The sequence below is a fragment of the Aplidium turbinatum genome, chromosome 10 (assembly GCF_918807975.1).
Source record: "Aplidium turbinatum chromosome 10, kaAplTurb1.1, whole genome shotgun sequence".
NCBI lineage: Eukaryota > Metazoa > Chordata > Ascidiacea > Aplousobranchia > Polyclinidae > Aplidium > Aplidium turbinatum.
Window position 1 is genome coordinate 26,104,546 of NC_137481.1, and position 21,724 is coordinate 26,126,269.

Here is a 21,724-nt window from a genome sequence, read left to right on the forward strand (position 1 = left end):
ACCTATTACCAACTACTACAATAACAATATACAACTCATCTTTTTCCTCAACAAATGATGCCAAATCTGGTCGTCTAACTTGCGCCACAATAACATCTCGAACATTATCGTTAGTAGCATTAGATCGCTCACCAATGTCCAGTTTTTGTCTTTCTAAATCAAGTCTTAACTTTTCCAATTCATATTGCGCTCTTCTTTCTTCAGCTTCTGCTTCCCGCTGCGCCCGTTTCTCTTCAGCTTCAAGTTCTGCTTTCCTTATTTCACGAGCAGCTCTTCTTTCTTCTTATTCGTCAGCTTCTCGCTGAGCTTTTTGGTTCATTATCTTGTGATACTCTTCCATCACAAACTGAGACTTCTCATTGCCACTCAGCCCCATTTGTTCAGCCTTGCTCCGTAAGTTTTCGATCATTTCATTTTCGACGGTATCCGTCATTTTGACAGCTTGTTGTTGATGTATTGTTCTCTCGGTTTTTCCCAGACGAGCCGCCAGAATGTCACGATTTCTTTTTATCTCTTACCAGGAAAGAGACTTGGAAAGGATTAATGACGTAGTTTAATGGGATATCACCGAAAAGCAGTCAATCAAATGTCGAATAGTTCTACCAGTGAAATGATAATGAAAATTCTTGAAGGACTTTAACAAATGGTTCAGCACTTCCAGCAACTAATCAAAATAATAGTAACAGTGAACAGCAATAAATTCCAATGCTTACAACTATTGATCGAGTTTAACGTAATCCACTCACAGCTTTTCATACGATTCTGATTTCAATCAGAAATTATATAAGCATCAACTTTGGTTTACTCGTATTCAATAACTTCAGCTCTCAATCAACAATAATCTCGGCACCTATTACCAACTACAGTAGAACTCGGTTAATCCGGATTCGGTTAATCCGGATCTTCGCCTAATCCGGATGAAACTGGAAGTACAAATGATTTGTAATCTTTTTCTTGAGAAACAGCTTCGGATTATCCGGATTATTTAATCCGGATCTTCGCCTATTCCGGACAAAAGTTGCGCTTTCTCTATCGCTTTATCCGGATTTTCCCGACAGTTTTGCCATTTTATGCTAAAACGTAACGTGGCTTATTGCGAGAAATTTCTTATCTATTGTTCCGTTAATGTGACGCAATAAATTATTGCGGATTTCTTCTTTTCATGAACAGTAATCCCTCCTAACGCAAAATTCGTGCGCAAATGCCCAAACTCGTACTGTAACTTGAAAAGATGTCGGTGGAATTTTCGGCGGTATGTCGGTGATGTTTTTCAAATAGAAGACTTTGTTTAATTTTTGTGAGTTTTCCAAAGAAACTCGTCTTCCGTAACTGTTTTCAAAAGTTTTGAGTGACTACAGATTATTCCGACACGCATGTTTGAAGATATTTTTGCCAGTGTGTTCTTGCGTTAGACGCAGAGTCTACAAATACATTCGTTTTACATGCATACTGCATTTCAAAAGAATTCTATCGCTAATATGGTGATCGCGCGTCTCGGAATTGGCAGATGACCACACTAATGCGTTCAATTTCGGTGATTTTTACCGATACTCTTCTATCTAGGTAACGTCAGGCTTGATAGAACCGTCATCGATTAATCTGGATCTTCGCCTAATCCGGATGGAATCGCCGGTCAAATCGAATCCGGATTAACCGAGTTCTACTGTACTACAACAACAATCTACAACTCATAATAATTACGCAATTTACACCACAACTTATAGCAGGTTGTTTGGTCTAGTAACTTCGAGAAGGTTACATAATGTTACAGAACTGATTGTTCTGTCAAGTTGCATTACACGTAAACATTTTTGTGACGTCATAAAACCTTACACCTGGTAAAGTGTGAGAAGCAAGCTAAAGAAGCTTCCAGATTTGCACGTAGCAGTAGAATGTTCTGGAAATACGTCACATAAGAAAGATTTCGCAATCACAGGTTGTTAGATCACGACACGCAAGCTGACAACGCGGATCAAAACACGGGAAATGTTGGTATTCAAAAACGCACACCTTTTATTGAGTATAGAACTCGCAGGCTATGGTTTTCTGAAACGAAAATCACAGCGTAAGAAAAACGTAAAAAATTACACAAAACTAATACAGTATAGTACTAATACTGTTGTAGGCTACAGAGCTATGCCTACCCGACTCTAAGCCAAGGTCTAAAAATAGGCCTAATAAGCAGCACGTATCATATAAGACTATAGGCCGAGCACTCATACAGTTACAGCCTACGAACGAATCTCTGACAGTCTGACATACATAGCGAATTAGCTTGCACACAATATCAACTAGGAAATTAGCACAAACTTACCGAATAATTTTACCACAGCTTCAACAGACAGGCGGTTCCGGTACCCAACATTACACAATCCAAAGTTACGATATCAATGGTATACATTATACAGCTTATCACTTAAGCCACAGCAATATGAAAAATGAACAGAATTCAGTCAGTTCCTGTAATATACTTATATCCAAACCAAAAAAAAACACTCCTAAAAACAGTAGCGCAAAAACGACTGCTGCAGCTGTGAATGCCGCAAGAAGTACAGAAAGCCCGCAAAAATAACTGCAGCCAGCCAAAACATATTTATGATGTCACAAAGCCTTACGTATAACGTAATACCCTGATATGATGTAACATACTCCCCTCTAAAAAATGGTAACCAAAATACATTTTTTACAAACCAAGAAAGCAAACATCGAAAAGCACAAAAACAATCACGACGCTGCACTGCGCAGCGTCTTGTGTGCAACGCGTGTATGGAGTTATGACGTGCAAGGGCATCAATCCTATCTACAGGTGTAATGACTTCTTCGTGGCATCAGAGATGGACGATCTTGCTATAATGTTATGTAAATCAAGCTTAAAAGTTCAAGACACAGCTCATGTGGGAAATGTTCACAGTTCTACTGCTAGCAACTGCTGCAGTTTCGACTTTATCCTGTTGTTATGTACATTGTAGTGCCATCTCTGCCACGCTAGGGGTCGACGTCCTATTACGACAACAGAGATGTACACCAGTTCATTTTGGATCAGATTCACTGATCAGGCACAATTTTTGAATTGACCTTTTAATGATACCCATCTGGGTTCGCACATCATCACGATGATCAGGAAACGTTGTAACAACACGGCCAATTCACCATTTTCCTCTGGGAGCATTGTCATCTACGACTAGCACAATATCATCTTGCTGCAAATTGCGTAGGAGAGACCGGGGAGGGTTGTTACAATTTTCAGTAAATCTAAGATTTCTCTTTCAATATTTGTACAAAGTTGCTGAAAATTTTATGTAATCTTGCCACATCACCAGTTGTTATAAATACAACTTCAAAATTTAACAAAGTTATGTTTACAGGAAAATATTTGCATTAATATACCAATGAGTCAGTTGTAACAAGTCACCCCAGTATCGAGGTGACTTGTTACACAGATGGGGTAAAATGTTACAATTTCAAATAGGCTGTTCTATTAACTAATTTTTCTTACTAAAATACCTAAAACTGATGGAATACGTTGACACAACATTCTTGAATTTATTGAACATCCAAATTTAATAGAAAAAAATCATGAACAAACAAATAACATCATTATTGACAATGCATTGTCACCAGGATTGCAAACACATGGTCTCCATTCAACCATTCATGGTATTTGGCCTCAATAAGGCACCCTTTATTAGTTTTTGGCATGTTTAGGCACAGATACAGCAACAACAGATATAATATTAGTAGAACTTAAAAATGTAATCAACTATTCTAAATAATACAAAATTTGTTATTTAAGTACCACATTAAGTACTTTTTCCAGTTGGGATGAGCAAGCATTACACTGTGTAACAACTCACCCCAATAGTACTTGGCTGAATAAGATCAACATATGTCAAACATGTGACACTCAGCTTTAAAATATTTATAATGAATCAAAGGTATTGCACTTCAAGTCTGATTTAACTTTGAAGCCAGTTAAATATCACTCATAATTTTGTAGCAATAACATTTTCTTTGACAAAGCAAAAATTTACTTTTCATACCCTAAAACAGTTTTTCATCAATAATTTTCTACTGCAGCCTTCAAAATGGCTGAAGCTTCGTTTGCACATGGAAACTAAAAACCTGAATAAAACAACTTAATTCCAGCGGTTGATGTGAACTAATTTAAAAGTTAAAAGGACTGTAACAACCCTCCCTTGTAACAGATCTCCCCGGTCTCCCCTACATGGTCTGGCCATTTTGAGCGTAAAGCAATAGTTGGCAAGTATTCTCGACGCCACCTCTTCCAGAAAAGGTTAGTCAAATGCTGGACTTGCTTCCAGCGGCGGCGAGCATAAGCATCTTTTGCATCAAACAAACCAGGAGGCCAATTGTCATCAGAGCGGGCCAACAACAAGTGATTAGGCGTTAAAGGCTCTTTTGCTGAAGAGTCCATCACGATTGGCACTAGTGGACGGGAATTTAAGATCTTTTCCACTTCAGTAAAAAGGGTTTGAAGGGTATCGTCAGTCAATGTTTGATTCTTATTGGTCAATGCAGATAGAATCCGGCGAATCGATCGGATAGTCCTTTCCCACGCTCCCCCCATATGACTGGCAGAAGGCGGGTTGAACTTCCAGACAATTTGATTTTGTCGAAAATAACCATCAATCTGGGATTGATTGAACTCCTGCAGAGCGGAACGAAGCACTCGCTCTGCGCCAACAAAGTTGGTACCATTGTCCGAAAAGACTTCCTTCGGTTTTCCTCTTCGGCCAATAAAACGGCGAAACGAGTTAAGGAAAGAATCCGTACTTAAATCAAATGACATTTCAATGTGCACAGCTCTCGTCGTGAGGCATGAAAAAACGCAACCAAAGCGTTTTTCGAGACTTCTGCCTCTCTTGGTCAGAAACAGCCCAAAATAGTCGATGCCAACATATGAAAATGGTGGTTCATCTGGCTTGAGTCGCGCAGCAGGCAGAACAGACATGATCTGTCAACTTCTAGGAGCATGTCTCATGCGACCCAGAGTACATCGGCTGAGCTCATTCCTAACAGCGGCACCACCTTTCAAGATCCAAAATTTCTCACGGATAGCAGTCCAGGTATGGGACAACCCAGAGTGCCCAACTAATTGATGATAGCGACGACTAATTAGCGTAGTTAAATGATGAGAGTAAGGCAAAATAACCGGATGTTTAGAATCACATGAAAACGGGGCTAGTTCCAGTCTACCACCAACTCTAAGTACGCCATGTGCATCGATGCAAGGATCAATTTTTGACAGCATTCGGAGTTCAGGCGAGTCTTTAGCTCGTTGCTTCAGCTCCTTGTGTGAGAAATTGGATTGAGCAAGCATCTCATGAATGAGAGGAAAGGTAGTGCGCTAAACATACGAGACAATCCTTTGTTCAGCTGACTGCATCTCTTGAACAGTAATACGAGTCTTTGAAACCTTTGATTTATCCCTTTTGGAACCAAAAACACGAATTAGCCACGATACTGCGATCTTTAGCTTATTCCAGGAGGAATAGCGAGAAATTACATCATCCAAGCTGGTTAGTGGCTGGCTAGAAGCAACATGTGAAACTTTGAGAGGTTGAAAATCAATCGGCAACGTCTCTGGATCAAGTGTTTTAAACTCAGGAAGTTTTGGCCATTTGTCTTCAGCTTGCCACAGAAATTGGGGTCCTTTTAACCAATTAGACTTCAGTAGCTGAGAAACCGACAATCCTCTTGATGCATGATCTGCTGGGTTGTCACGAGTGTTCACATGTCTCCACTGTGTGGGATCTGTTTGGCGGTGAATTTTAGCTAAACGATTAGCAACGAACGTACGAAAACGTTTGGTTTTGTTGGAAATGCTGTGCCTGACAGCACTGGAATCTGTCCAAAATATGGAACGGCAGTTAGAAAATTCCAACTGCTTGCAAATCCAATGATCTGCTTTTACTGCAAGTACGGCTGCAACCAATTCCAGCCTGGGAATGCTTTCCGAGCGTGGAGGGGTAACCTTCGCCTTCCCATACAGGAACGAACAGTGAATAACATTGTCTTCATCGATCAGCCGCAAATAAGATACGAAGCCATATCCTCGAGTTGAGGCATCACAAAAGTGATGGATCTGATAGCTTATTACTTTCTTAAAACCTTTTGGCTTAAGGCATCGACGCAATCTTACATCGCGAAGCTTAGATAGTTCTCGCAGCCAGCCGTTCCACTCACTTACATCGCATTCTGGTAATTCGTCATCCCAATCAAGTTGTTGTTCAATCACTCTTTGCTGAAGAATTCTAGCGATCAATATGACTGGAGCCACGAAGCCCAAGGGATCGTAGAGGGAATTAACCGTAGACAAAACTGAACGGCGAGTAAACACTTTTCTCTCCAAATTGTCAGATATGTTGATGCCAAACTCGTCAGAAGACACGTTCCAGTGAACTCCTAACACTCGTTCCTCCATATTACCTTCCAGATCAACGTTAGTAATCGATTTTGCTCTCTCCTCCTGTGGAATGGACTGGATGATCTTTTGACTTGAAGATATCCATTTTGTGAGCCGAAATCCGCCCAAAGACAGTAACTCTCGCAACCCTTGCATTAACGCCACGGCACCTTCTTCAGAGTCAGCTGACGTCAAACAATCGTCAACATAGAAGTCGCGATGTATAATCTCGGAAATCAGGGGATCAAAGGACGATCCACGCCAAACTGCACATTGTCTCATGCAGAAAGTAGCGCAGCACGGAGAGGAAGTTGCACCAAAAATGTGCACCAGCATACGGTGAATGGTAGGAGGAGAGGATAGATTGCCATGAGGCCACCACAAGAATCGGAAGCAATCGAGGTCATCTGGTTTGAGTCGTACTTGATGGAACATGCTTTCCACGTCAGCTGCCAAGGCCACACGCTCCCTACGAAAGCGGGTAAGGACGGAAATGATGCTATTGACCAGATCAGGTCCTTGCATAAGAGCGTCATTCAGACTTGTGCTATGGTGCTTGGCCGCGCCATCGAACACTATGCGAACCTTGTCCGGTTTGTGTGGGTTGCATACAGGGTGATGTGGCAGATACCAACATAATTTATTATCATGTTCACCAGGTGGTACCTCCTCAGCGTAGCTCCGACGTATGTATTCATTCATCTGAGATACATACTTCTCCTTAAGAGCACCATCGTTTTCAAGTCTTCTTTTGGTGGAAGATAGCCGTCGTTCCGCCATGATTTGACTGTTTTTAGGCAGAACAACTCCATCGCGCCAGGGTAAAGGAGCATAGAAGTGTCCATAGGCCTTTGTGACGTTTTTCTCCAAGAGAGTTAGCACCTTTCGATCTTCGACAGAAGTAGGAAAGTTTAATTCATCCGGCTGGAAATCCTTGTACCAAATCGTTGAATGTCTTGGTCGAACGCTTCATCAGTCCTTATGAAATGAACTGAAGCGTTACATGCTCGACTAAGGGCAGCAGCGGGTCCAATGAGTGACCAACCGAGTGGAGTTCTGATGGCATGAGGTTGGCTGCCATTGCCTTCTCTTTCGTCCAAGATTTTATGAGCCTTCATAACATCATTTCCGATCAGGACATCTACGGTAGCACCATCTAGGGAAGGGAAATCCAAGCCTTTCAAATGAGGAAATGACTTCTTGTCTTCTTCGGACAAAATTGAATTGGGATGAACCGGAAGGTTGTCAATAGTCATTGCATTTGATATATCGAATGTGACCCTGTCATCTAAAGATGTAATGGCGAAATTCACACTCATGCCCTTGTAGATATCTTGGCGTTGTCCTAATGTGCTCAGAGCAAGGCGTTTGGGTTCACCCGTTAGACTCAACCTTTTGATTAACCTCTTGTGGCAGAAGGTAGTGTCTGAACCCAAGTCCAGAAATGCATAGCAGCAGATCTTTCTTTTGTTTGCTCGAACCTTCACTGGAATTACATTGAAGTAACATCTTCCACCGTGAGCATTCGCAGTGCAACTTGTTGAATGTGCTTCAGCACTGTTAGATGACACCACCTGGGATTCCTTCAGTTTGTCATTGCTAGGCTTCCGAGGGTTGAAATTGTGCATCAGAGTATGATGCCGCCCTTTGCAATCAGTTACTGTGCACGAATGTGCCCTGCGGCACTCTCGGGTCGCATGCTTACTGAAGCAGTTAAAGCACCGGCTTTTCCTATTTAGGATGTCCCTTCGCTCCCTCAGTGTGAGTGCCTGAAAAGCTTCACATTTTGTAATAACATGTCGCTGCTCGCAGTAGTAGCATTTTAGTTGCGAAACTTCGTTAACTGCGACGTTGGAACAAGTAGCCTTTCTTGGGATAGTTTTCGTACCTTGCCGCTGTTTGTCGGCATGACGAATGATAGGAAGTGGTTCAGGGAAGGCATTCAGCAAATTAGCTTCCCCTTCCACAAACTCAACCAAATCCGAAAATTCGGGAGCTCTTTGATCTCTGTAAGATGTCTTTGCAAAGTGCCGATTCCATGACTCCTGGATTCGGAAAGGCAACTTTTCGGCAAAAGCGGCGAGACTATTGTTAATGTTAAGCTCCTTAACGTTGCCGACACTCTGTAACGTTTCCAAACACTTCCTCAGTGTAGAAGCGTAATCAAGCAAGGCCTCTCTATCGTTGTTGCGGATCGAGGGGTGACTAAAAAATTTGTGCTTGAAGGCAGAGATTATCACCTGAGGTCGGCCATCCCGCTCGTACAGTGTTTTGAGTGCGAGTTCATATCCCTCGTCTGGGGGTGTTACATTGGAACAATGATCAATGGCCCTCCTTGCCTTTCCTTCAGCAAATTGCAGAAGAAAACTCAACATTTGCAGAGACGAAAATTGTCGCTTGTCCACACTCTCCGAAAAACTTTGCTTAAATGGAATATACCGAAGGGGGTCTCCCGAAAATTTCAAACATTCCAATTTGGGAGCACTCATTACCTCGCTCACTATGCTAGCTATGGTCGTTAACATTCTAGTGTCCTGATTACCTACGGGAGCATAGTTCGAGTCATGTTCATACAAAGAATCAGTATGTGACACGCTGATCCCCTTAAGGGAAAGGAGTTTGTTGAGCGGGCTTGGGGGTTTGAGAAGTAAAGTAAGGGTCAATTGCATCTACGTCACAGCGGACAGTAGCAGCGCTGGTCTTAGCTTGGGGTTTGCTAGTGATAACTTGTAGATCAGCAACGGGTTTTACGGGTTGACTGGGACTGTAATTAACTTTAGATTTCACAATAGCCTTGGGAAGACAGGCTGGTTCGTTCTTAACAGGGGAGGTTTCGTTCTCAGTAGAGCCAAAAAACCTCTGTTGCTTGTCAAAATTAGATTCGGTGGGTAAATTTAAAAGTGCGTCATCCAAACTAGGATTGTTATTTAAAGTCTGTTCCGCTTTTCGTGAAGCTTCTATCCCGGCATCTAGCCCAGCTATTTCCCGTCTGACGCTAAGAAGCTTAGCTTGGGAGTCCAACTTATTTTGCTCATCTATGAATGGCAACTGTGCCTTTAGAGAGGCTGACTTTTGCATATTCAGAATGCGCTCTTGTTGCACAGAAAAATTTGATGCATTGGTCGCAGTAGACTTCGGACCGAAAGCGGATTTAGAATTTGAGTGGCGGGAAGCAGGCGATTCGCTACTTGCTGATTCAAACGAAAGGCACTGAATCGCCGTATGTACCAATTCAGCGACCTTTTCTAGCTCTGCCTCAGTACGGTTGAGAACTTGTTCACATTCCCCTAAGGATTCTCGACCAACTAATTGTTCGAGATCGCCAAAACAATTTGACATTGCATCGAAAGCTTCATACAGATTGGTAGAGGCCTGTCGTATATTGTCAGGCTCTTTGGTCGTGACAGTTAGTCTTGTTAGAACTTGTTTAGCTGATTTCACGCCGGCACAACTACGCCAAAATCGGCGTTTTGTTTCCTCTGTTTTATAATTGACGCCCTTTTCTGTAAATATACATATCCGTTTGGAGGTGGGATCCAGGGATACCCCATGGTTGGTTTGTAAAGTTACAGAAACATGTTCAGGCGTAAGTAGAGTATTTGTTTTTTTCCCATCAACTACTTCAGTCGAGTTATCTTCATTAACATAGGACACGTTGACGTCAGTTATGAGGATAAAAACTTGCTATCTTATCAAGAATAACGTAACTTACGATCGTTTGTTGCAATGTTGGAGTACTTGAAGATTCAGTAATCCAATTCTGAATATTTCAGAAAAATTAATCCAAGTCCGAGTATTTCGGAGAATAATCCAAGGGTATTCAGGAGCGGGAAAATAATCCAGATCAACTCCAGCAATCCAAAAAAGATTATTCGAAAACTTTATGTTAGATCACGAAACGCAAGCTGACAACGCGGATCAAAACACGGGAAATGTTGGTATTCAAAAACGCACACCTTTTATTGAGTATAGAACTCGCAGGCTATGGTTTTCTGAAACGAAAATCACAGCGTAAGAAAAACGTAAAAAATTACACAAAACTAATACAGTATAGTACTGTTGTAGGCTACAGAGCTATGCCTACCCGACTCTAAGCCAAGGTCTAAAAATAGGCCTAATAAGCAGCACGTATCATATAAGACTATAGGCCGAGCACTCATACAGTTACAGCCTACGAACGAATCTCTGACAGTCTGACATACATAGCGAATTAGCTTGCACACAATATCAACTAGGAAATTAGCACAAACTTACCGAATAATTTTACCACAGCTTCAACAGACAGGCGGTTCCGGTACCCAACATTACACAATCCTAAGTTACGATATCAATGGTATACATTATACAGCTTATCACTTAGCCACAGCAATATACAGCTTAGCTTAGCCACAGCAATACAGCTTATACAGCTTAGCCAGCTATATACAGCTTAGCCACAGCAATATGAAAAATGAACAGAATTCAGTCAGTTCCTGTAATATACTTATATCCAAACCAAGAAAAAACACTCCTAAAAACAGTAGCACAAAAACGACTGCTGCAGCTGTGAATGCCGCAAGAAGTACAGAAAGCCCGCGAAAAATAACTGCAGCCAGCCAAAACATATTTATGATGTCACAAAGCCTTACGTATAACGTAATACCCTGATATGATGTAACACAGGTCACTACAGGACAGTAACCGATAACAACGTATCGCACAAGAGTTCCACCATTAAAACAGCACGCTCGCTCAAGATACAAAGCAGCCCGTCGCGAGGCCTTGCACATTGATTGTGACACAGCCTCAGGAGGTTTTTGTTGGCGAAGTCGCCATGCAGGGTGCGTTCATTTATCCACTCCTTTGCAACGTTGGTATAATAGTAGGGCTACCATATGTCCTCTTTTAAGAGGATTTGTCCTCTTTTTTCAAGAAAAATGAATTGTCTTCCGAGGGCACTAAAAAATGCTCAAATGTCCTCTTTTTTGACAATTTGGGTTTTCATGCTTATATTTACAACGGGATTACATTGCTTGGTGACGTTTCAACGACGGCTTGTAGGCTATTTGTTTTCTAAATATTTTGTATACCAATGCAACATGCTGATATTTATACATTCTACAAGAAATTGACGCATTTTATGGAACCGTTGTTGAATGTTCATTGCCTGGTTCACTGTAAGATATTAAATGACATTTCAAAGGCCATGCTCACACTTAAACAAAGAATTATTCTTTTACCTACATACGTTTTATATTGATACCGTACAACGCTGGTAGACGTAACGTAGTTGATTACTAACTCAGTTTGGTACTTGAACAAATCGAAACGAATGTCTAAAAGTGCAATGTGTACGCTTTAGGCTAAGACCTAACCTACGGCAAAAGAAATTGTGGCATGGATAGGCCTACAGCTTTGCAAGGAAAGGAACAGCTTTTTAGTTCACGCCGTTTTTAGCATTTTAACGCTAATGTGCAGCCTACTGTTTTAGTCATATTTCTTGCAAATAATTTAACAATTTCGTTAAAGAAGTTAAGGCTTGACCTGGAGGTCGTGCCTGATTTGTCACATTTTGCAGATTTTTGCGATCATTGCTGTCTGACTGAAATGACTATTTTTGAAATGACTATTTGAAATGACTATTTTTGAAATGACTATTTTTGCTGTCTGCTGTCTGACTATATTTAGACTAACTGTCTAAAAATTAGGTCTTTTTTGACTTTTTGCCTACTCTTAAAAATATAAAATCATTTGTTGTCTTAAGGAAGCACTAGAAATGACAACAAATAAGTTAAACGTTCAGTCAATCTGTTTTCTCGTTTTTTTTTGTTTTTTTTGATAACTTTTGCTGCGTAGGGCAATATTGTAATGAATGATCTAAAAACATGTAAAAGATTCTTCAAGCGTAAAATTTACTTGCAGGCGAAACGTGTCCTCTTTTTAGGCGATGAAAATATGGTAGACCTATATAATAGGCTACTGGTCAAAAAAAATTACTAAACTTTTTATTCAGAGATACAAGTAAACATTTGTAGATGAATTTTTTGTGCCGGTTTCGAATCCTCGCTCGTTTTTCCTCTAGCACAGTGGTTCCCAACCTTTTTGTTGTCACGGACCCCTTTAGACAAATTATTAACTCTGCGGACTCCTACGTAAACTCAATTAACATACTATTGTAACAATTATGCTACTCAACTACTGTACTGTGTCATATTGCATTGCCGCTATGACTCTTACGGCAAATATCAGGTTAAACAGTTGCTCAAATAAGAAAATGAATGAATTGTTCAAGAAATGTCAGCAGTATTTGAATATTAAAGTGACCCAAAGTGCCATGCCGAAACTTTCTTCAACGTAAGCAAATTTAATGAGAGGACTGTTGTTGCCTTTCCTGAACTAAACGACTGAACTGTGCTTGAGTTTTTGACAATGCAACTCGCATGTCATCTTCAACGTTCAGGCGATTTTGATGTTTAGTTTTTATTGTAGCAAGAGCTGAGAATCCTGCCTCGCAAAGGTAAGTGGTTATGAATGGTAACAAAACAAGAATCGCTTGCTTTGCCAAGAATGGGTAGGTTTGCAGTTGTGAGCACCAAAATTCTTCCACAGTTTTTGAATGAAATTCAATGCGTAATAACTCTTTTGATCTCAAATCAATTAGGTCATCTTTACTGAGATCGTCATAGCTAATGTTGTTCAAGTCAAAAAGAAAAGGATTTCGAATCCATGTTTCGACTTCGTGCGGCTGGTGTTCTAAATTAAAATAACGTTGAAATGAGATTTGCAAGGTTTCCAAGTGTGCGAAAATTTTTTCTCTCATAGAAATCAAAATACTACATTCTCTTTGAGTTTCATTCATCAAGATAAGATCTTCTAACATTGGAAAGTTAGCGTAATTACCTGCTTCCAATCTGCGTTTCCAAACCGGCAATTTGGCTAAAAACGCTTTCAGTTTTTCAGCTGCATCAATTATTGTCACACCTGGTCCTTGAATGCCACAATTAACATTGTTAATATGACCGAAAATATCGGCTAAGTAGGCCATGCCGTATAGAAAACTTTTACTCTCAAACAATTTTGAGAGGGGACTTCCTTTTGCTTTCAAAAAAGTTGATACCTCATTTTTTAGCTGCTGCAGTCGTTTTAAAACTTCTCCTCTAGATAACCAACGTACCTTAGAATGATACAAAAGTACTTCGTAATCTGACCCTACTTCTTGACAGAGCGCTTTAAAAGTACGATGGTTTACAGCTCTGCTTTTGATGAAATTAACGACTTTCACGCAATTCGTGAGAATTTCTTTGAGACTCGCTGGTAAGGTGTTTGGTGCTAAGGCGTAGGCCTACCTGTGCAAGAAGCGATGGGTAACAACCACGCGAGGAGCTTACCAAACCAAACCTAAAGACCAAAACTTACCAAACCGAGGAGCTTACCAAACCTAAAGAGCTTACCAAACCTAAAGAAATGTATCTTAAAAGAAATGCGACAGCCCATCTCTCTGTAAGCTTCCAGCAAGTTTTCAACTCCCTCCTTAAACAAGGGTGACATACTATTTCCCAAAAACATCTGCACACAGCCACTCAAATACTTTCTAAGCACGCAGTTTGAGTGCAGTTAGCGTTTTCTCAATATCTGGAACTCTCAAAACTTTTCGAATTTGTGGGCCAACAAAGATGCCTTCTTTCATTTTGCTTCGCTTTCTTTGGCAAACTTGTTGCAAAGAAACGCGAATCAATTAGAATTGGTCTTCCACGGTTGTTTAACAAAATTCTTCATTAAACCCAATTTTAAATGAAGTGGTGGCAATAATGCATTGTTTGGCTCAACTGAAGGGGCACGTTTATTGATATTTGTGTTTCCTGGAATTTATTAGTCTCTTGCTGGCCAGTCTCTTCTGACATAGTGCTCTGCAGTAGCACGACTATCCCAGAGACAGAGAAAGCAGCAGAGTTTGGTAAACATTCCTTGCATTCCCATTAAAATGCCGATGACATTAAAATAAAACCTCCACAAATGTTCCATTAGTATTCACTGCACTGAATCATACTGAGGTGGATTTCAATATTTTTGTAAGAATCCTTTATGCACAGTGTGTACTACAGGAACAGGTGGTTTTATATTACTATTGTGGAGAAGAACAACTTTGCGGCTTTATTTAGAAGAGTCCAAGAAGAGGATTAGCCTAACCCTAACCAAAGTTTGATAGATCAAGCTTTAAAAATAAAAAACGTTACTATTTCAAAAACGTGATGTGCTAGAAAAAAAGTAAACACATTTTTGAAATCAGCGCCACAAATACGTTTCGAGACACATTAAGCCATCTCTAATTAAAATTTATTGTTGACCAGCTTAATTAATTCAATACATTTCACATCAAAAAGCGTAATTCTTTATTTCTAAGTTTTTCAAAGCTTCTGCAATATGGATGTGTTTGTGACCTCACAAATGGTTTTGTGCAACCTTTCCAAGGCGGAGCATGGTACTGCTTTAACTGACTCACCGGTGACATGCCGAAAGAAGCTGTTGAACTGATTCATCAGACTGTACTTTTTAAGGCTCTCAGCTTCAAATCCATTTGGCTTGTTGCCGCAGTACGCAACACAGAAGTCTATTTTCGGCTGGGCCACTTGCAAGCTTCGCTTCAACCAATTGGATTTGTAATACTCCACTCCCACTTCGAAAGGATCAACAGTTTCCTTACATTTCCTAAGTTTACCTTCAGGCACACAAAAGAACACAACCTGATTTGCTTTATCCAGTTGCTCACCGACCCAAGCAAACGGGTCATGAATTTTCGTCGTTTCCCAAAGATTGAACACAACAGTACTGCTACTCCAATCCTGCAAAGCAGCAGCCACGTGCGACGCCGCCTCAAAGTAGCGAGATCTCTCTGGAATTCTGGATGTTGGAACGAGAACAAGAATTCTTTTTGTCAATAAGACATCTGCAAGGGTAAATGCTTCAGTGGATTATTTTTTGAAATCAAGTATTTTTAGTAGAAAATCAGGAAATTGTTATTATCGTATTTTCTCAGTTCTCCAGAAAGCAATTGGAGACAATAGCATGATGACGTCACGATTGTAACTATTACTTAGTACAGTCTGTAACAAAAGTTTAATGCCACTTTGCGTTTTTTAACAATTCTGTGTGCAAACCGCAATAGCTTTTGTTTCTCCCACTGCTTTTACATATTTTTTGCTGTTGGTTCATTAGTTACATGGAGTAAATAAAAACACAACAAGCTTACACAGAATTGAAAAAATTACAATTACTAATATTTTCTGTGACCGCCCTTGTTTTTGATCAGTAACAAATTGTTCCAGACGACGTGGCTGCTGTTTGAAGTGCATCTGCTTTCCTGAAACTTTATTGTTCATAAATGGCTCAATGGAACAAAAGCCACGATGCGTCAGACATTTCAATGAAGTTGACAAGAATTGTTTTGTTTGTATTGTTTTCGCTTTAATGTTCAATCTATGATCAGAAATAAAAATATGGCATACCGTAGACCTGGCCCTGATGTCTACACCCGATAGGGCAGAAATGAGCCTTAAAGAGCTCTCCTATTAACAAAATCGAGCATTCAAGAGTATAATTTTATGCCAGGTCAGCATCAGATTGGTTTTACACGACGATACCAGGCCTATTTAAAATCTTTACTAGATTAAGTTGCTGTCTGATTTGTACCTTGAACAGGAAAGATTTCGTTCACCCAGCACAAAACTAAAATATATTTCCTTAAAGTTATCACAGATTACCTTCTCAAACAGCTTACCTTTATAACTTTTAGCATTTCTACCAAAAAGTTTTAAGTTTTTGAAGCTCGCCAGTCGTTTTCGTTTGATCAGGATCATCAAAGAGATAACTAAAAACACAAGTGTTCCTATTCCCAAGGCCAGAAGAACGACTGTTTTGAGATTATATCCATCACCTGTTTTAAAAAAACACGTTACTGAAGAAATGAAAAGTTCTGGCTTATGCTCACGGGTACTATTAGTTTTCACTCAATTTAACTCGGTTATCACATGTGTTGTTGTTTATTACAATACTTTTTTTTACCAGAGACAGTATTTTCCAACAGCGAAAATATTAGAAACGGCTGCAAGTCGGGGAGATTAAAAATCAGCTGAGAGAGACGCGTCACAGTTGGTTGGAATACGTTGCAAGGAGAGATGAAGATTATGTAGGAAAACGAATGTGACAACTGGAAGTTAATTAAGGAAAGTGAAGAAGGCCGAAGAGAAGACGGGAGACTGTTTTGTAGCTATGGAAACAGAAGGAGTGAAGGACGATGGTACTGACAGGGTGATGTAATTGTAGAGAACTGCAATCTGCACCGGCGGCCCAACTTGAAATGGGAATAAAGCCTGAAAAAGAAGAAGTATTTTCCAGCAATAAATTCCTAACATACATACACATAAATAATAATAAAACAATGAAAACTATTAATAGTACAAAAAGTGCTCAATGCCAAGCAAAAAGGCAAAGCAGAGCGTAACAGATTTTATTTCATTTGTTCAGGTCACTACAGGTTACATCATCACAATTCCTTGGGATTTTCACAGGTTATAATTTTGAAAAAATTAAATTTCATTTGATTTTTACAGGTTATAAATCTTATTTAATTTTTGCAGGTTTGAAAACAATTTTTATTCATTTTGTTCAGGTTACTACAGGTTGCGCTGATCATCACAGATGCATTTTGCTTCTTTGTGATGTCATAGATGTTGCCATCATGTTGCTTGGTTTCCATTGGGACAAATTGATTGAAACTTTGTCGTAACGGATGGAGGTTGTCCTTAGTAATTCTGAGGGTTTTTTTCTGCAGATTGGATTACGGTTATAATATTTAATATCTTGTCTGGAATTCAGGTTTAGAGGTTTTTTTTGGCAGATTAAATTACAGTGGTAATATTTAATATCTTTTCAGAATTATCGATCTTTACTGTTTGCAGGTTTTTTCAGACCTTCTGATGATCCGTTAGGTGAAACAATTTGTAAAGGCTTCAGATAGTAATAACTATTTTTGATTTAAATAATAATAAACATACAAAATAAAAGTTAAGAAGTTACATACTGCAGTGTGGTTTAAGACAAAGAAAAAGTGAAGCACACATGATTTTAAAGGCACACTAAATGAAATTTTCAAACGGAAATTAAGCATTAAAATGCGTAAACAGTAAACTTAACATTCAAGAATGCATTTCGAAAAAAATTATCGAAAAAAAATTGTTTTCAATGGCATTGGCAAAGCCCAAAGTCCAATGTTTCATGTATTTTTAATTTTTTTCGAAATGACCAAAAAGTGGAAACACTGCTCGAGAATACGTCACTATCGACAGCAATAACAAAAACCACGTTACCACATCTGATGTTTTAACATCAGATCTGATATTTTGAGCAAATTGTCTGATGTTTTGATGTTGAAATCTGATGCTTTGATGTACATACATAGCCTACAATTAAATCGCCCGCAGTAACAACTATTGCTCGATCAGCTGATTGCTAGTCTATAGTGACGTAGACTGTACAGTTGCACGCTTCGCTGCTCACGCCCATTCCCGTTTTGAAAACTCTGACAAAAGCATGCGCGAAATGCTGATCTGACCGCAATAAGGCAAAATTTTATTGAAAATCGTTTTATGATAGCATGTTAAATACAAAGAACGTGTACAATTGCCAAGTCAGGTTTTTCCTTTACTATCCCTTTAAAGGTTAACCTAAAGATGTGTGAGTGTTTACTTTCCACGTTAGATAACTTAAAACTTTCAACATTAAACATAACAGTTGAACAGTTGAATCAAACTGAATGTTCCAGACGAACTGACATTATTGCTGAAAATAAAATGAAGAGTTGATTTGTGGTATAAAACTTGAAAATTGCGAGTAAAAGGTTGCTCAATGCTCATAGCTCGAAGATGCAGGTTTTCGTCTGACTCACTTCAGGTGCTACTATCAGAATTATAATAATGTTATGGCTTTATTTTTTGTCCTCTACAGCAGCTAAGATCTTTTAGCCACAGGAGTCATTTTTGATTTTACTCCAGGTTTACGATGTTATTACAGTATTACCTGACTTTTTCTCACTGCGTTATGCAAGAAAGAACATAATCGGTACGTACCGTTTTTTGAAGGCATACTAAATGAAATTTTCAAACGGGAATTAGCATTAAAATGCGTGAACTGAACATTCAAGAAGACATTTCAAAAAAAAAATTATCGAAAAAAAAAAGTTTTCAATGGCACTGGCAAGGCCCAAAGTTCAATGTTTCATTTATTTTTAATTTTTTTCCAAATGGCCAAAAAGTGGAAATACTGCTCGAGAATACGTCACAAAAGACAGCAATAACAAAAGCCACGTTACACTAACGTTTTGAGCAAACTGTCTGATGTTTTGATGTTGAAATCTGATGTTTTGATGTACATACATACATAGCCTAGGCTACAGTTAAATCACCCGCAGTAACAATTATTGCTCGATCAGCTGATTGCTAGTCTATAGTGACGTAGACTGTACAGTTGCACGCTTTGCTGCTCACGCCCATTCCCGTTTTGAAAGCTCTGACAAAAGCACGCGCGGAATGCTGATCAGACCGCAATAGGGAAAAACTTTATTGAAAATCGTTTTATGGTAGCATGTTAAACACAAAGATCGTGTACAATCGCCAAGTCAGGTTTTTCCTTTAGTATCCCTGGCTTCGGATTGAACCGACCTGGAATCGATCTTAAATCTACCAGTAGCCTACCAGAGCCAAAGGCGAAACCACTCGGCCACTGAGCTGGCTTAAGTCAGAATAAAATAAACCTATATGTAGTGAAACATTTATAGCAGAAAAAAATGAAATGTAAATTGGACTAACCGAAAGAATTCAAATTAACGAAGAAGGGCTATTATAAGGCATAAACTAATTCCTTTTGGCGGCATAAGGATTGAGGTTAACCCTTAGGCGGTTGGGCTCCTGGAGTCTTGCTCAGTTTGGGGGGGGGCTGTCGATTCTTCTTATGCTTTAGGAGTGATATCTCTGTTATTTTTTAAGGCACGGTTTCAAAATTTGGGATTCACTTTGTAAAACTATTCACGCAGAGCATATCCGAAAATTAAAACTATGTGAATTTTAGAACTGCTTATATACGTTGAAATGTTGATGTGACTTATGACGTTTGAATTATTTGGTAGTTTTTGATAGAGTAATGAAAAACATGCATTGCAATGTTGTGATTAAATTTTTTTTACATAATCTCAATTTAAATCATTTGATTAACGAGACATGGGCCAAATTAATTACTTTCATCCAGCTGGTGGGAAAATTTTGAACAATAGAATATGAAATATTTCAGAGGATGTGCTGAGAAATGCCTTATATCTCTCAATTTATAACCTTTATTCGCTCAAAATTTCAGCTCAATAGAGGTGAATAAAAGTTAGGAAAAGTCAAGAAATCTCGTAGTCGCAGCCTCAGTGGTTTTAGAGATACAACTGTTGATACAAAAAAGTTAAATTGACAGCCCCCCCCCAACCTTCAAAGGGTTAAATCGAGAGTTTTTATAACGATTGCTTCCAGTGCTGCGAGGTGGAACGAAGAGCAACCTTTGGCAAGAATTTAAAACTTTTCAAGTTTAAAATTTACAGCATATTCTTTGTTATCTGATCTTTGAAGACCAACTCCACTTCCTCGTAGTAAGGATCGAGAAACGCTGGGGCAAAGGTCTAGTAGACCAACGAAGCTCTGGCACTACGAATGGTCCGTGCTAGTCAAATCATGGCTCAACATACCTCATGAATATTACAAAAATAAAGTATAACAAGCAGCGTGAAGGAAATAATATCTTTAGGAAATTCCTCGCTCGGTAGGACTCCAGTTTGTGGGCAGGCTGGACCAAATCGTCACAATGCTACTGCCCCACAAACAACACAGCAGCAAATGACAAAAAAACTCAGAAAAAAATGGAAAAACTAAACATTAAAAATCGGAACATGGAACGTTAGAAAACTTTACCAAAAAGGAAAACTTGATAATATCATTGAAGAAATGGAGAGATTGAAGATTAGCATTCTTCATTTGGCTGAAATGCGTTAGGACGATAGGCTAGTGGGCAAATAAAGAAGAATAGTTAGGCCTACAATGTAATTTACTCAGGAAATCAAAAACACTCCAGTGGAGTTGGAATAATGCTACACCCCAAAGTTTGTGCTAATTTTTCTGGGTTCTGGGCGATTTCAGAGCGTGTTCTTCTCGTAAAACTAAAGAACTTACAACATAACATTAGTCTAATGCAAGTATAAGCGCAAACAAGTACTGCTTGTGATGAAGAAATTACCACATTTTACGGCGACATTGAAAGAGCTCTACAAAACTGTAAACACAACGAAATACCAATTATAATGGGTGACTTCAATGCAAAGGTCGGAAATATTGCTCATGGAAAAACAACTGGAAAACGGTTAAGGATTCATGAATGAAAGAGACATTGATTGAATGGTATCCCGAAAAATACTTGTACATTGCCAACACCTGGTTTATGAAAATCCTGAAAAACTTTGGACTTGGAAGAGTCCTGATAATCATACCAGAAGTCAAATTGACTAGGCTATATTCTGACATTTCAAAAATTTTGAAATACTATCACAGATGCTTTCACAGTTCCTACAGCCGACTGCGACAGCGATCACAACCTACTGGTTGCCAAGTTTAGACTCAGACTACAAAAAGTTAAGAATCTGGAAAAGAAACAAAAAAATTGATTGGAACTTCTGCAAAGACGTAAACCTAAAAAATGAATATCAACAAAAATTCGAAAATGAAATGATCAGCTCAAAAATAAAATAAAAAAAACTCAACATCAACAGAGGAAGACTTCAATGTGATTAACATTCTCTGATAAAAGCAGCTGAAATTTTGCCCTTCGTTGAAGCCTCGCAGCATAAGAATTGGATGAAACCCGAAATTCTAGATATGATGAAAGAGAGAAGAAAATATAAGAACAAGAAGGACTTTGAATATAAACGCTTAAACAACAAAATAAAGAAGGCTTGCAATAAATCAAAAGAAAACTTTTTCAATAACGAATGTACCACTATTGAGAACACCTACAATTTCACACCAAGTGAAGCACACCAAAAGATTAAAGCAATAACAAGAAAATTCCAATCGGTACACAAATCTGGGTGTTTAAAATCTAAATTATGTGAAATACTTTTGGAAGAAGACGAGATCCTTAACAGATGGAAAGAATACATTGAAGAGTTATGGGACCCAGAAAGAACAACAAAACCATTTCAATTCTTTGAGTCACTTTCAGGCCCAACCACTTCAAAAA

At 39.1% G+C, this 21,724-nt stretch overlaps 4 protein-coding genes across 4 annotated transcripts in view; all 4 read right to left on the reverse strand.

Moving 5' to 3' along the window:
- Positions 1–4,171: 4,171 nt before the first annotated feature.
- Positions 4,172–4,972, reverse strand: LOC145779097 (uncharacterized). Its single transcript, XM_082590667.1, has one exon. It carries the CDS (start codon positions 4,970–4,972, stop codon positions 4,172–4,174), a length of 801 nt encoding a protein of 266 aa, XP_082446793.1.
- Positions 4,973–5,368: 396 nt separating this feature from the next.
- On the reverse strand, positions 5,369–7,207 carry LOC145779098 (uncharacterized). The gene has a single exon (XM_082590668.1). The coding sequence runs from the start codon at positions 7,205–7,207 to the stop codon at positions 5,369–5,371; it is 1,839 nt and encodes a 612-aa protein (XP_082446794.1).
- Positions 7,208–7,338: 131 nt separating this feature from the next.
- On the reverse strand, positions 7,339–8,993 carry LOC145779099 (uncharacterized). The gene is made up of 2 exons (XM_082590669.1): positions 8,974–8,993; positions 7,339–8,632 (listed from the first exon to the last, which is right to left on the reverse strand). The coding sequence occupies exons 1-2, from the start codon at positions 8,991–8,993 to the stop codon at positions 7,339–7,341; spliced, it is 1,314 nt and encodes a 437-aa protein (XP_082446795.1).
- Positions 8,994–14,781: 5,788 nt separating this feature from the next.
- LOC145777884 (uncharacterized) overlaps positions 14,782–21,724 on the reverse strand; it is a 37,796-nt gene continuing 30,853 nt past the window's right edge. The window contains exons 6-7 of the mRNA XM_082589240.1: positions 16,182–16,337; positions 14,782–15,350 (exon numbers count right to left, since the gene is read on the reverse strand). Coding sequence (XP_082445366.1) covers positions 14,812–15,350; positions 16,182–16,337 — 695 coding nt within the window. The 3' untranslated portion in view covers positions 14,782–14,811. The remainder of the gene's footprint in view (positions 15,351–16,181; positions 16,338–21,724) is intronic.

Bases quoted from the DNA above. Each gene is read 5' to 3' on its own strand.
- LOC145779097 (XM_082590667.1), bottom strand. From the start codon at position 4,972: ATGTCTGTTCTGCCTGCTGCGCGACTCAAGCCAGATGAACCACCATTT.
- LOC145779099 (XM_082590669.1), bottom strand. From the start codon at position 8,993: ATGACTCGAACTATGCTCCC. The intron at 8,633-8,973 runs GTAGGTAATCAG...CAAATTTTTTAG, and splicing joins ATGACTCGAACTATGCTCCC to TCACCCCTCGATCCGCAACA.
- LOC145779098 (XM_082590668.1), bottom strand. From the start codon at position 7,207: ATGGCGGAACGACGGCTATCTTCCACCAAAAGAAGACTTGAAAACGAT.